The sequence below is a fragment of the Protopterus annectens genome, chromosome 13.part0, assembly GCF_019279795.1.
Source record: "Protopterus annectens isolate FY-2018-M chromosome 13.part0, PAN1.0, whole genome shotgun sequence".
Classification (NCBI taxonomy): domain Eukaryota; kingdom Metazoa; phylum Chordata; order Ceratodontiformes; family Protopteridae; genus Protopterus; species Protopterus annectens.
The window spans coordinates 332808244-332823949 of NC_056747.1; the positions used below are offsets into that span (position 1 = coordinate 332808244).

The 15706-nt window shown below is 42.3% G+C and overlaps 1 protein-coding gene across 4 annotated transcripts in view; it reads right to left on the minus strand.

Moving 5' to 3' along the window:
• The window catches only part of KXD1 (KxDL motif containing 1), a 77567-nt gene that overhangs the window by 36000 nt on the left and 25861 nt on the right, over positions 1-15706 (minus strand). For 3 of the 4 annotated variants that reach the window (XM_044053948.1, XM_044053946.1, XM_044053947.1), the window contains exons 2-3: positions 12924-13059; positions 12419-12547 (exon numbers count right to left, since the gene is read on the minus strand). In XM_044053948.1, the coding sequence (XP_043909883.1) occupies positions 12419-12513 (95 nt within the window). In that variant the 5' untranslated portion in view covers positions 12514-12547; positions 12924-13059. The remainder of the gene's footprint in view (positions 1-12418; positions 12548-12923; positions 13060-15706) is intronic. The other variant, XM_044053945.1, reaches the window with a different exon arrangement.

The following is a 15706-nucleotide window of genomic DNA, read 5'->3' on the forward strand; positions in this document are numbered from 1 at the left end:
AGCAATTCACAAAGAAAAATTGGGAGGACATTTTAAAGACTCCCAGATATGCAAATCTTGATATCTATGATATTTAAGATTTTTGCCTAGGAGTGTTTGTATAGATAGTTTTATAACCCAAGCAAATTCTGAAGAATTTCCTCATGTAGATGGCAAATGTAGGAGGTGTAACGCGGAAGTACCTGGGAGCATATGTTCCTGGAGTGTAATATGTTGGCAGACTTTAAAAATTCCCTACAGAGTACTCTGTCAGAATACTGGATGAGCAAATGAGTGTAACTAAGGAAATAATTTTCTTGAGCTGGGGACACAAGATCTAAGTTGTCTAAGATCTAAGTTGTCTAGCCATGGCAAGGCCTTGTTAAGTTTAATTTGGGTGGCTGCAGAAACAGCAATTGCTAGAAAATGAAACTGTTGCCTAGAGGATTTCCTCTGTACTTTTACGTGCTAGCCACAAAGTTTGAGAATTCATTTTATGCTCAATTTCTGAAAGACTTGGTTAACTACAATCACCAGCATTAGAAGCTGAAGTTAAATGCAAACTTGCAGTACTGTATTTTAGTCTTCTGTTATGTGCACACTTGCAGTTTTAAAAGTACTATATTTTATTTTTTCTGTACCTAATTGTTTCACTGAATAGTGTGTTGTGTGTCTCTCTGCAGTTAGTTCCTCACCCACTCTCCCTGTTCTTGTCTTGGTGCTAAGTGTTGGTGGCTCTGGAATTGCACGCCCCTCCTGTAAGGCTGTATTTGAACACTCCTCCTGGGTCCATCTCATTTGCTCACTTAACAGAGTACAGTGAGATCATATCCTTAGTCTAGTGTTCACTATACTTAATACAGAGAGAAGATTTGAGAAGGCCAACCCACTTAGGTTCTTCCTTCCTCTCTCCTTGCACTTTACTATTAAAAAAATTGCACTTTATTCATCTGCTTTTACTGTATTTGTGTTTCCTCCTACTTTAATTTTGCTTTTGCTTCTTCTTAAAACTACTCAATTTTATTTATTCTGCTGCATTTATTACTGCTTGGTAGTAGCCTGATTAAATTGTAACTGTTATTCTAAGTCTTTAGGTTTAAGCACTTGGGCTTCATACCAGTTGTTTTACATTAATATTGAGGCAATGTTACAATTGCCTCATGTACACAGACAACCCTCTCCTCCTCCCACAAAACACAAATACATGCGAGAGATGCAACTATACGGCCAAACTGGAGGCTGAGCTCTCTCAACATAGGACTGGCAAGACCAGTCAGGAGGAGAAGGTTACCACACACACTATAGACCCAGTCCCACATAGTACCAGTACAACCTCAAATCATACACATAAACACACAAAGACATACTCGGAGGCTCTGATCAAAAATCTACCAAAACAGCAGAGGCCACCAAAGCAGACACCCAAACAACCACCACCTCAGAACACAACACCTGCAACACATAGACCTCACAGTCAGAGTGTCAAACAGTCACAGCCCTTAAGGCCAAACACAATGCCAGACCCACTAGTCATTGGTGACTCCATAGTCAGACACACTGACGTCCCGCTCACCAGACTGAGTAAGGAGAGGGTCACAGTAAGCTGTCTGTCGGGCGCTAGAATCCGCCACATAACGCAAGCACTCAGGTCTCTCAACAGCAGGTACAAATATGACTCAGTCATTGTCCACGCTGGTGTAAACGACCTGAGACATACCTCCTTGGACTACATGAAAAGAGACATTGAGGAGCTCTCTGATTATGTAGCCCAGGCAGGTATGACCCTGACCTTGAGCAGTATCCTACCTTCACCAAGAATGATGCCACAATACAGAGATAAGATGATCAGCTTTAACAATTGGCTTAAACACTGGTGTCATTCAAAGGGGATCCAGTATCTGTCTGCCTGGGATGACATGCTGGACAAGCCACGCTGCTTCAAGGGACGGCTTGCACCTGTCACCCTGGGATTCGGATATTGGCAAAGGCTCTTGCCACCCCATAGTGCCTTTTTAGGCAAGGCTCAAATTCTAAACCTACCACCCTAGAACACAAAAAGGAAAAAACTAAGGGTAATGCTGCTCAATGCCAGAAGTCTAAATCTCAAAATGCACGCACTCGAGGCCCTTCTCAGTATGGAGAACATCGATGTCTGTGCTGTGACAGAAACCTGGTTCAAGGCTCCTGAGAGCACCCCAGCGCTATCAGGTTTTACCTCATATCATGCGTTCCGGCCCCAAAATCCGGACAATACCAAGAAAGGAGGAGGGGTATCCATATTCATCAAGGACACCCACACCTCAAGACTGGTGGCAACGCATGATGCATCGGAGACCATCCAGGTGCAATTAACCGTAGGCAAGACTACTCTGCAAATTGTAGCATGTTACAGGCCACCCTCACAAACTCAGGAACCTCACATGGCCTTCCTGAAAACACTAGAGGGGATAAATGTATCACCAAACACCATCATACTAGGTGACTTCAATTACCCTAATATAGACTGGGAACACTACTCAAGCCCAAACACCCTAGCCCAAAAGTTCCTGGAATTCATAAACTCAAATGCCATGGAACAACTAGTCACCATCCCCACAAGAGGAGATAACATACTTGATCTCATCATCACGAACATGGGAGCACAATGTTCAACACCGAAGTATACCCCTCACTGGTGAGATCAGATCACAAACTAATCTCGCTGGAGGTCCTCATCCCACCCCACCTGAAATAAAAGACCACAGTAAAGAACTTCTCAAAAGCCGACTTCACACTTCTAAAGACTAGTGTGGTCTCCTTTAAGGCCCCGAACCGGCGGAAAACAGTACTCAAGCCGCTGAATCACTTACAAATGCCTTCTACCAGCACCTGCAGGACTGCATGGATAAGGCAATCCCAAGCAAAACAAAGACTCTTTGTACCAAAGGCAAGCGTCCAGTCTGGTGGACCCCAGCCATAAACAAACTCTACAACAAAAGGAGGAAGCTACTACAAGATAGAGCAAAATCCTTAAAAGGTAAGACACCCTTGATCACTATAAGTAAAAACTAAGAGCTCTCATAAAATCATCCAAAGCAAATTTCGAGAGAAAAATAGCTAAAGACTCAAAAGACAATCATAAGGCCTTCTTTAGCTATGTTAGAAACCTAGGAGGAAACTCCCAGATATGCTCAGAACTAGTTCAAAATGATGTGAAGATTACTGATCCTACAGACATTGCCAACATACTGGCTGACAGGTTCAGTGCAAACTTCTCCCCTCCCCAAAAGGAGAGATATCTATACCAAAGCGATTGCAGCCCCCAAACATCTCCAGCGCCCAAGTGAGAACTGCTCTCTCCAAAGCAAAAACACAGCATCCATGGGACCTGATGGTGTCCCCGGCTGTGTGCTCCACGAACTCAATGAGGAATTAAACCCACAGCTAGGACAGCTGTTTAATCAAAGTCTTACCTCTGGATACGCACCCAGGAGTGGCGCACTGCAACTGTGGTCCCACTTCACAAAGGCGGTGCCTCCACCGACCCTGGAAATTACTGGCCCATTAGCTTGACAAGCCTTATCTGCAAAGCCATGGAGAGGATCATAATGGACCTCATAAATAAAGACATAGGGAATTTGCAGACTTTGGATCCAACCCAGTTTGGCTTTGTCAAAGGCAGATCATGCCTTTTAAACTTGGTTGACTTTTTGAAACAGTCACCAAAGCCATTGATGAGGAAAGGCAGTCCATACAGCCTACCTCGATCTGGCTAAGGCCTTCGATACAATACCCCACTCGGGTATCATTGAAAAACTCATCAGCTTAAATGTTAACCCATACATCACAAGATGGGTTGCAAACTGGCTGAGTGACAGAACCCACAGGGTCAGAGTTGCTGGCGCCATGTCAGACTCAAAGCCTGTCACAAGTGGTGTCCCACAGGGCTCAGTCCTGGGCCCACTCTTGTTTGGCATCTACTTTTCCAAGTACAAGCAAACACAGGAGGGTTATGGCTGACAAAGTTTGCAGATGACTGCAAACTGGGCACCATAGTAGAAAACACATCTGACACAGATATCCTTCAGAAGGGTCTCACAGAAACGGATAACTGGTGCCAGAGCCACGCCTAAAGTTAAATGCCAAAAAATGCATAGTCATACCCTTCGGGAAAAACAAGGTTACCCCTAGCTACCAAATAGGTGGCAATCCACTGAGCACAGAAGAAGTTATCAGGGACCTGGGGACCCAGGTTGATAGTAGTCTGTCATTCGACACCCATGTAGCTAAAGTAGTCAGGAAGACCTTCTACATTGCTCACCTTATCATGAAGGGATTCTCATCTAGATCAAGGGAGGTCATAGTCTCCCTTTACTCATCACTCAGACCAATGATTGAGTACAATGCCCCATTCGGAATGTATCTGACCCGACACTTGCAGCAGCTGGAGAGGCCACAAAAGTTCCTCACCAAAAGGATAAAGGGTCTCAAAAATCTGTCCTATGCTGCCCGACTGAAAGAACTCCAGCTCTATTCAGTCGCTACATTGCTCAGAGGTGACCTTTGCCTAACATACAAGGCCATGTCAAACCCAGATTTGATGAATATGCTTCACCTCAAAAAATCTAGATCCATCAGAGCCACAAGGGCGGGAGACTTAAACCTCGACACGGCTATTAATAGGACGTGCTGGAGGGATAGATTCATCACCCAAAGACTCCCTATGCTGTGGAACAAAATCCCGGTACATGTGAGGCAGAGCACCTCGCTGGCCTTGTTCAAGAGAAATCTTGACCAATGGATGGGAGATCGCAGATATACCCCAGGGATTACCTCAGTGTCACTGCTCGACAGAGGCACAGCAAAATAATGGGTATAGTTCCCCATACTAAAGGGGTGGCGTAAGCCACAAAACGATGGGCTAGGCTTGTAAATGCCCTCGGGCAGATAGCCTAGTATGAACCTATGAACCTATTAAGAAGGTTTGTGGTCTGCACTGTTGTGGCAGGACAGGTAGCTTACATCCTTCTAAGCTGGGAACTGCTGATTGAAGGCTCAGTGTCTGCTATTCTAAAAAAGTGCATTTGTTCTGGCTTAAGCACTTGGGCTTCAGGCCAGTTATTCTACATTAAGGTTTGTGGTCTACACTCTTGCGGGAGGATAGGCTGGATTCTGCCCTTCTGAGCTGGGAATTTCTGGTCACAGGCTTATTGTGCCTGCTTATCTGAACTGTTTCTTTTTAAAATTGGTGTGCCTTGTTGCTGTAGCATAGATCAGATTCAGGCCTGCTGAATCTAGCATTGTTTGTATAATTTGAGCACTGATCCAGGCCAATTTTTTTGAGAAGGTTCCCCTGCACCCTAGTGGCAGGAGTGTGCAGTTAGAACTTGTCTGATTGAAGACTGCTGGAACAGAGCTCAGTTTTGAGCTTTTTTAACTTGTTTAAATCAGTTTGTTAGTTTTCTATTGTTTAAATATATAAAAAATTGCACTTTATTCATCTGCTTTTACTGTATTTGTTTTTTTTTTACTTTATTACTAGGGGCATTGACTACAACTCTGATCTGAGATATATAACAATAAGTATACTTTTCAGTGCATTTAAAGTGTTTTTATTGTATCCGACTTATTTTCTGAAAAAAAAAAAAAGAAATACTCGTTTCCCATTTTTCTAAGCTTGTATAGTCCAGTTTTCAGGTTAGTTCTGAATTCAGGGCTGTGTTGCAAATTTCTGTGTTTGCCCATACCTTACTTGGATAGAAGGAAGTTTCTCTGTTCACCTGTGAGAGAGGGGGAGCTTTGAGCAGCCCATCTGTCCCTGGAGGAGTGGTTTCAGCCAATAAATTAGTAGTTTATTGGCCATTTTGGACTAATTTCTATCTTTCATTTCCCTGCTATAAAAAACGCACTTGCCCAGTTTTGAGTGCCAGGTAGCACTGGTTAGCTAGGATATAACTATTCCCGGCTCCACAAAGTCTCCTCTTCAATTTTTCCCCTTGGAACTAGACAAACTTTCAAACTAAGCACTCAAGCCATTCATTTCTCAGCCCGGCACTTGCTCAAAACTCATAGCAAGCACTTATAAACCCTAGCACTAGACCCCCTATACTGTACAGAAGGACAAGGCTCTCTGTTAGACCTTAAAAAAGCCAATCAGTAAACAGTTCACTGTACCTATCCAGGCATGTCCAAAGGGCAGTTTCAGGTATACTCTCCAGTCCAACTGGTGAATCTGGGCATTTTGAGGCAAGGTTACAACTGCCTCATGTTCACAGACAACCCTCTCCTCCTACCACTAAACACTAATACATGCGAGAGATGCAATTATACAGCCAAACTGGAGGCTAAGCTCTCTCAACCAAAGACTGGATCAGACAATCAAGAGAAGGGAAATACTAGCATCACACCACCAGTCTCACATAGACCCATTAAACCAGCACCGGCAAAAAACACACAAATACACAAAAACATACCCGGAGGCTCCAAATAAAAATCTGCAAAAGCAACAGAGACCTCCAAAGCAGACATCCAAGCAACTTCCACCCCCCAACACAAACCATGAAACACATACTTCACAAAACCAGTGTGCCGTGCAATCACAGCCCTTAAGGCAAAATAACATGCCCAACACACTAGTAATAGACCACTCTATAGTCAGGCACACTGACGTCCCACTTACTAGGCTGAATAAGGAGAAGGTTGCTGTTAGCTGCCTGTCGGGTGCCAGGATCCACCACATAACACAAGCACTCAGGTCACTCCAGAAGTACAAATACGACTCTATTGTCCATGTTGGTGTGAATGACCTGAGCCGTACCTCTCTGGACTACATGAAAGGAGACATGGAAGAGTTCTCTGATCACGTAGCCCAGGCCGGTATGACCCTGACCCAGAGTATCATCCTGCCTCACCAAGAATGATACCACGGTATAAAGAAAAAATTATCAATTTCAACAATTGGCTAAGTTTCTGGTGTCATTCAAAGGGGATCCAGTGTCTGTTCGCCTGAGATGACATGCTCGACAAGCCATGCTGCTTTGCTAGATACGGCTCACCCTTAGGCTTTTGAATACTGGCCAAGGCTCTTGCCATCCCCATAGTGCCTTTTTAGGCAAAGCTCAAAAGACAAACTCACCGCCGTATATAGCACAAGTAACAAAAAACTGAGGGTAATGCTACTCAATGCCAGAAGTCTAAACCTCAAAATGCACACACTCAAGGCACTCCTCAGTTTGGAGAAAACTGATATGTGCAGTAACAGAAACCTGGTTTAAGACTCCAGAGAGCACCCCAGCACTACTAGGCTATAACTCGTACCATACTTTTCGGCCACAAAACCTGGACCGAAATACAAAAGGGTGGGGGCGTATCCATATTCATCAAGGATACCCACACCTCCAGGTTAGTGGCACAGCATGATGCTTCAAAGATCATCCACCTGCAAACAACAACGGGCAAAACTGCAATTTAAATTGTAACTTGCAACAGATCACGCACCATGTCCCAGGACCTCCATTCCACATTTCTGGAAACATAAAGGTCCTGCCAAACATCCTAATATTTGGTGATTTCAATTACCCAAACATTAACTGGGAGAACTATTCAAGTACTAACTCCCTTGCCCAACATTTCCTAGAATTTCTAAACTCAAATGCCCTGGATCAACTGGTCAACACTCCCACCAGAGGTGACAACATATTGGACCTGGTCACCACCAACATGGGCGACTGGTGTTCTGCACCGGAGGTCAACCCCTCGCTGGTTAGATCTGACCATAAACAAGTCACTCTGGATATCCACATTCCGCCCCCACCACCGGACAAGGAAACCACTGTGAAAAACTTTTCAAAAGCAAACTTCACATTACTTAAGACAGAGGTGGAAAGTTTCAAAGCCCCCATGCTAAAGGATAATGCTGTCCAAGCTGCAAACTCCTTTACTAATGCATTCTACGGGCACCTACAAGAATGCATGGATCGTGCTATCACAAGCAAAACCAACACTCATTCCTCCAAGAAAAGGAAAACAGTCTGTTGAACCCCTGTCCTAAACAAGCTATACAATAGGAGGAAACTAGTACAGAAAAAAACTACAATCCCTCATAAAATCATCCAAGGCGAGCTTCGAAAGAAAAATTGCCAAGGACTCCAAAGATAACCACAAGGCATTCTTTAGCAATGTCAGGAATTTAAGTGGCAATGCTCAGATCTGTTAGTGCAGAACGGCACAAAATACACTGAACCGACAGATATCGCCAAACATCCTAGCAGACAGGTTCAGTGCAAACTTCACCCCCTCTCACTCCCAAAAGGGCCCATAACCATACCAGAAGAATGTAGAGCCCCTGAAATCACAGACACTCAGGTTAAAACAGCCCTCTCCAAAACCAAAAACACAGCATGAATGGGACCGGACAGTGTCCCAGGCTGCATCCTACATGAGCTCAACGATGAACTAACCCCTCACCTAAACACACTGTTCAAACTCAGCCTCTCCACAGTTGTTTAACATTTAATAGGGAAGCAAATTAAGTACTTGGGATCAACAGTTCAGAGTAATGGTGAATGTGGAAGAGGTGAAGAAGAAGAGAGTACAGGCAGGGTGGAATGGGTGGAGAAGAGTGTCAGGCGTGATTTGTGACAGACGGGTATCAGTAAGAGTGAAAGGGAAGGTCTACAAGAGTGTAGTGAGACCAGCTATGTTATATGGGTTGGAGACAGTGGCATTGACAAAAAGGCAGGAGTCAGAGCTGGATGTGGCAGAGTTAAAGATGTTAAGATTTGCAATCGGTGTGACTAGGATGGATAGGATTAGGAATCAGTATATTAGAGGGTCAGCTCATGTTGGACAGTTTGGAGACAAAGCAAGAGAGATGAGATGGCGTTGGTTTGGACATGTGCTGAGGAGGGATGATGGGTATATTGGGAAAAAGATGCTAAGGATGGAGCTGCCAGGTAAGAGGAATAGAGGAAGGCCTAAGATAAGGTTTATGGACGTGATGAGACAGGACATGCAGGCGGTTGGTGTGACAGAGCAAGATGCAGAGGATAGGAAGAAATGGAAAGAGATGATCCACTGTGGCGACCCCTAACGGGAAAAGCCGAAAGAGAATGATTATGATGATGATGAGGGAAGCAAATTATATAAAGAATATTTTGACTAAAAACTGGGAGTTTATTAGGAATGACAAAGTTATGTGGGACATTTTAGGAGAGGCTCCCATTTGCATATACAAGAAAGGACATTACTTAAAAAATATATTTGAGACACAGAAAGGTGAGCAGTATAAAGGGTATATGCACAGATGTCCAGGAGTAGCCACCAAACCACGATGCAGAAGCCAAAAAGATATTTTATTGAAGACAAAAGCTCAAATCAAATAAAAAGTTTATTTGATTTGATATTGGATTGGTTATTTTCTTCAGTTTGTTATCGTTCATTTTCCAATGTCTATATGCACAGATGTGGTAGGTGTAAATTTTGTAATAACATTACTGAAACAGATAAAGGTGTGGAGATCAACAGAACAAATATCTGGGTTAAAGGCAAATTTACATGTTCTACAGAGAGAGTCATTTATTGTGCCATTTGTGTTTCCTGCCCATGTTTCTACATGGGCAAGACTGAAAGAAAATTTGAAACCAGAATTAGTGAACATCTTGGACACATACGAGATGGCTGGGAAGGGGATGCTTTAACAAGACAGATTACAGGGTTTCCACAACATGAATTTAAGTTCATTATATTGGAATGTGTGGTACCTAGAATTCGTGGGGGGGGGGGGGGGGGGCATGGCCCTACCGATTAGAAAAACTGGAACTCGCATGGCAGTTGAGATTGAATTCCATGTACTGGCCAGGACTGAATGACAACCTATTAGAAGTCTTTTAAAATTAAAAGCTCTTATAAGACACTGAACTTGTAGTAATAGGTTATGTGAAGGTAATAGGTAGTGGTTATTACATCTGCTTCATACGTAGAAGGTCCTGGGTTCAATTCCTAGTGGAAGCTGTTCATTTACTTTTCATTACTTTTACTGTTTTACGGTTTCATTTGTTTACCTTTTATTAGCATATTTACTGGGGTAATAGAATGCTATATTTAATTATATTATATTAAATGGATTGGTTTTATTATAGTGTTTACATTTTTTTTAAATATCCATGACATATAGCATATTTTTGAACTCGAATACTGCTGCTATCTGATTTTGTTTTAGGACATACTGTTAACTTTAAACTTAAGTCTGTTTCAGGATATGATGTCATCCTTACAGGGTTTAAAACAAACTGGGCTATTTTAAAATTTGTATCTGATGAAGTCCCTCTAATTTTGGAATATTGAGACAAAAGCGCTTATATATTTTATTGTTTACTATATTAAAAACATGCTTGGTGGTTTTAAGAAGTGGTCTGCCTCCTCTACACTCATTTTTGTGGATTTAATCTTATTTAAGCATAACCTTGACCAATGGATGGGAAACAAGAAATTTACCTCAAATCTGGCCCCCATGTCTCTGATAGACATAACCAGTAATGCCCAAACTAACATATTCCCCACATAACCTCTAGAACCTTCCTAGCATATCCCCTCTTAATGAACGCCCATGCTATATGGGGACACAACTGGGCTGGATTACATGGCTAGGCTTATAAAGGCCCTGGTGGTCATTAGTCTAGCATACAACTATGAACCTATAAACAGATGCATGCTATTCCACTTATGTACGTGACGTGTGTTCACCTATGTCAACCTACATCTGAACTGCGATGCTGGCATGGGAGGGTGAGGGGAAGGACAATGACGCACACTACTTGTCTTTCCATATAAGGTGAGATAGGAGACACAGCCCTCCATCGGGTCACCCAAGAACTAACCTCAAATTACTGTAAGCAGCACAGCTCTTAGTGCTGGTAACAATGTCTTAAGCAAAGATATGCATGTTGGCACACACTCTTTGCACTGATGGAACTGCATGTTAATTACAGAGAAAACTGTGACTTGGGTAAGAAAATAAAGATCACCTAAAATGTGGAAGTCCCAGTTGTTGCTCCTGTCCTTGCCCACCACTGACCAAAGATGGGTTAGTGAACCTGCACTGGAGGTGTACAAGAATAAAGCCATAACCACAGTCAAGGCAAGCCAAGTAGTGGCTTGGGTACTTAGCACAGGCAGATAGAATAGATGTGCCCGGGGGGGGGGGGGGCAAGCACATTTCAGGTCCACTCAAGTGGTTTGATTTTCCTTGTAGAAAACAGGAAAACTGTGCAGTGCTGCCTGAAGTGGGTGGGGTGTACTGCTGATGTCAGCCTCTTACAGAAGAGAGGGGGAAATTCAGCACAGACATCTAATGCACAGCACACCATTGGGGTGTTTCTGGGCAAGTGCACAAAAAAGATACACTCCCTCAGTGGCAGTATACGATGCTGCCCCAGGATGCCTTAATCTGCAGTTGGAACAAGTTTAGGAGAGGTGTGCAGGATTTGCACACCTGGCAACTCTGATTGTCACCTGTGAGAGAGCAAAAAAATAGCAAAAAGAATGTCGGCTAAAGACAAGTCCACAGTGGAAAGACACCTCATAATACAATCACACAGGCCTATATGAAGTGCTAAGTAAGAGATGGAAAACAAACAGTAGGTGAAATTGTGCTGCTAGAGGTTCTGACAGCAAAGCTTATCCACGCATCATCATTCCAGGTGTAAGACTTTCTGCAGCCAGCTAGGAAGCTGTAGGTGTACAACAGACTGCTGCCATGCAGCTATACAACTGGAGACAGGAGAACAGTATGAATGAGGAAGTAAACTGGAATGAATGCAAGACAGGATGGGAACAGAAACACAACACAAGCGGACATAAAAAGGTACAGTTCAGAATCTGCTTGTGTTAAAAAAAAAAAAAAAAAAATACTTCACTACAATCTGTATTCATCATTGTTTCCAACCTCAATATCTGGACCTCAGTGTAACTTCTTTATGGTCCCACCCCACAAAAAGAACTGCTTTGTGGGTGTGCTTTGATTCCCCTTCCTTTTCTGTCTTCTCTACAAAGTCTCTGGAATACACTCCCCAAAGGTTTCTCCATCAGTGTGCATGCATATGTCATTCCACTACTAGCTGGTTCTGCAGTATAAGCAAGCAGCAGTAGGCTTAACCATCACTTCTCCAAATGGTAGCAATCGCTTTGAAATGCTTAACCATTCTTCTCTCTGCTTGGCCTTAAGAATTTAAAAGTTTATATTCCTAAACCCATATCATCAACAGCTAACACACCAATTCTTGAGCCAGACTGGTAGGATAAAATGCTATATTTGCAATAAGGCCTACATCAAAAGAAAGAGGTGGCTGATGAATGCTGGTAAAACAGGACTATTCCTGTCCTAGTTCAGACTTCAACACCAGGCAAAATGTAGCATCGAATTCTATTACAAATTGTATAGTGAAAGTAATAGGTTACTCACATGTGTTTCTGTGCCTGGATGATAGCATTCACATCCTCAGATTTCACCATGCCCAGCATGCGGCTGCAGAACACACCAGAAGCACTCTGTTCCATTCTGTTCCTAAATTCCTGAAAAATACAAGTACAGCTAGACAAACTGGTTATGACATAAAAGATAAACAGCAAAACAAAAACATGTAGTACTACAGGTTATAATATGAAAGATTCACAATAAAACAAAAACATGTAACCCCAACTGTCAGAAAATGTTATTTCAGACAAGCATACCTGTATGACAGTTACCTATTCAGCAGTACTTTTCTCATCTGAAGCACTAGTAAGCTTAACTCTTGTTTCTCGGTTATAGAGCATGCGTTTGAGTAATTCATACACTAGTAACCCCTGGAATAACTGCACTGAATATACAGGATAAAGCATACATGCCCATTATTTCATAGAGCATTTACAAAAGCCCTCAGGCTACAGCATTTTCCGATAAAAAAATTCTGCATCATAATACTTACTTTACCCAATCTGCAACTGTCTAAAGTAGAGTTTTAGGGCACCTTTTGGCAGCTTTCATCTGACTGGGTCACATACAATTTCACTCACATTTCGCTCGCCTTTAGAAGCCTCACATGTTGGAAGGCAGCAAAGAATCTAATACACAATAAGAAGAATGTTTTATTACTTTAAAATACTGTTGCACAGGTCAGCCAAGTACAAAAAAAGAGAACAACTCCAGCACAGCCACACATTCATCTGATAATTTACTGAAATGATTCACAAACACAAACAAAAAGTGAAAAAAAACACACACCCCCCTCAGTCCAGGTGCACAGCACATGCCTTCCCCAAACACAACACATCGAGGAGTTATCCAGACAGTCCAGCCTCAAGTCCTAGTGAAAGGATTCACTTAAATGTTGTGTTCCTGGACTCTGAACAGGGCCTTTGCCGCCAAGGTTTTTAACTGATGGAACAGTATATTTCATCTCTGAGCTCTTCTTCATAAAAGACCAGGTGAAGCACTTTCTCCCTTTTCTGAAATAGTACAGAACTTGTCAGCTTCAATGAAATGTTCTCTTAAAGTCTGCAACCTGTGGCATCAGAGCCACATGTGCCTTCATGGCAATTTTAATATATTTCCAAGTTTAACAACTTTGTTAAAACACATCAGCAAACCAAATGTTTGCTCTTAATAAAACCAATATATAATTTTGTGTTATTTTGTTTCTAACCTTATCCAGAAATCCACACTAACTATGGCTGTCAAATACTTGTTCAAAGAAGATTTTTTTGTAATATTTATTTTTATCTTTATAGTAAGCCACGGTGGTATAGCAGTAGCATTGTCGCCTCACAGCAAAAGGTTCTCCTGTTTGATTCTCGGCTGGAGCATCTTCTGTATGGAGTCTGTATATCCTCCCCGCGGTCATAGCATTCGAAAGACATGCATGAATGGGTGTGCCTTCACTGAAGGTTGGGCATTGAGCTGGCACCGCAAAAATCTACTGCCAATCATTAGAGGACTGGAGTTCCGCTGTGGCGACCCCTAACCGGGAAAAGCCGAAAGAAGATTACCAGTCTGTTTTAAAACCTATGTTTCTCTCTTACTAACCATAAGCTAAAGCAGCCTTATATATGCTGTACTCTGGATTTGGTAGTTAAACAGTACACTAGTTGAAAATAAATAAATAAATAAAACAACACATAGACACAGAAAAGCCCTTGACTAGTCTGCTAATAAACTGAACAACTCACTGCAAGCACAAGCATGCACATAAAACATGCACACAAACTACACACTATCCAAACCTCAGCTATATCAAGCCACCTGCACAACAGACAATCCCACACTACTTACAATACAGACACTCACCACACAAGTCGGATGTGGGTCGGCTCCCCTTCCCTCAATAATATGGCAAACTTGTTTGTCTCCATAAAACTCACATAACCAACTCACAGACAGTACTCTACTTGGGGAGGGAAACCTCCTAACATCCGTACAAATTTGTACAACCAACTCCAAGCACGTGGTTACCTTGGGGTAGGAAATAACTCAGAACACACAACTACATATACACCTGTGTTGCACTTCGCACATTATGCACCAGTCACGTCAATCTCCCAACCACACACACAGATGTACATTTATAATTTATTCCTACTCACAAGCACGCAGTCTTAGTACATGATCTATGTTAGACTCTTAACAGTCCCTCACCAACACGCACCTCATGCTACTGACATGCATTCCAGCACACACACAAAAAAAAAAAAAAAAAAAAAAAACAGCCGTGCATCCAAAAACACACACACTCCTGCAGTTCACACATCAGTTACCTATAAAAATACCTACCATACAGATATTCACCTACACACAATCACATCACTACAATAAATCTAGAAACAGTCTTATATAGTAAAAAACACTTAGAAAAATCCAGACCTACCACAGCGATGAACAGCCCAAGCACACACACTCCAAATGATTATACCTATTCAGCCAGTTGTCAAAAAAGACAGCTACACATATTTTGGGCTGTAACCTTCCTTGTGCTTCATATAAGGGGTAAATCTTATAAAAATAGTTACATGAACAAGAGATTGTGGTTTTACAGAATAATCACTATTCCCACTGATGCTTAACACTTTGATCCCACTTTAAGTACAGCAATCTACTTTCCACTCCATCATATAAATATTACATGGGTGGTTTCTTAAAAGCTCTGTAAACACCCTCAGTGATGTCACTGTGCGAACAGTATGACGGGAGGGTCCATAGACTTTAAGTGATATGGGCCAATACATGAACTGTGACGCATTTATTAAAGTCTATGAATGTACCTCCACACTATCCCTATATCACCACTCACCGAGGGTAAAGTTGTCTGAACTGTGGTGATATCATCATATAAAAAAAAAACAGTACTTTACAAAGCTTTTTTAAAAACTCAATTGGAGTGACTGGGAGGAAAATGCAGCATGGTGGAGGATCCATGTGTTATGATGCATAAGGAAAATAATAAAATACATCAGAACACAATCCCTGTAAAACTAGACCCACCCGAATTTACCCTGATGCTAGGGCATCCTGTTCCCTCATGATATGAGAAATGGAGATGTACAACCCACAAAGAGATGTTAAGTGGCAAGAAAATGTGTTTGTTAATGAAACAAGAAACCCAGAAACTGACAGAAGGAATAGGATATACTTTAAGACACCGTGTCACAGTCCCTGAGCTCCTCAATGGCCCAAGATGAGGGTCAGATTAAGCCTACTAATCCCAGTATGCTTGTA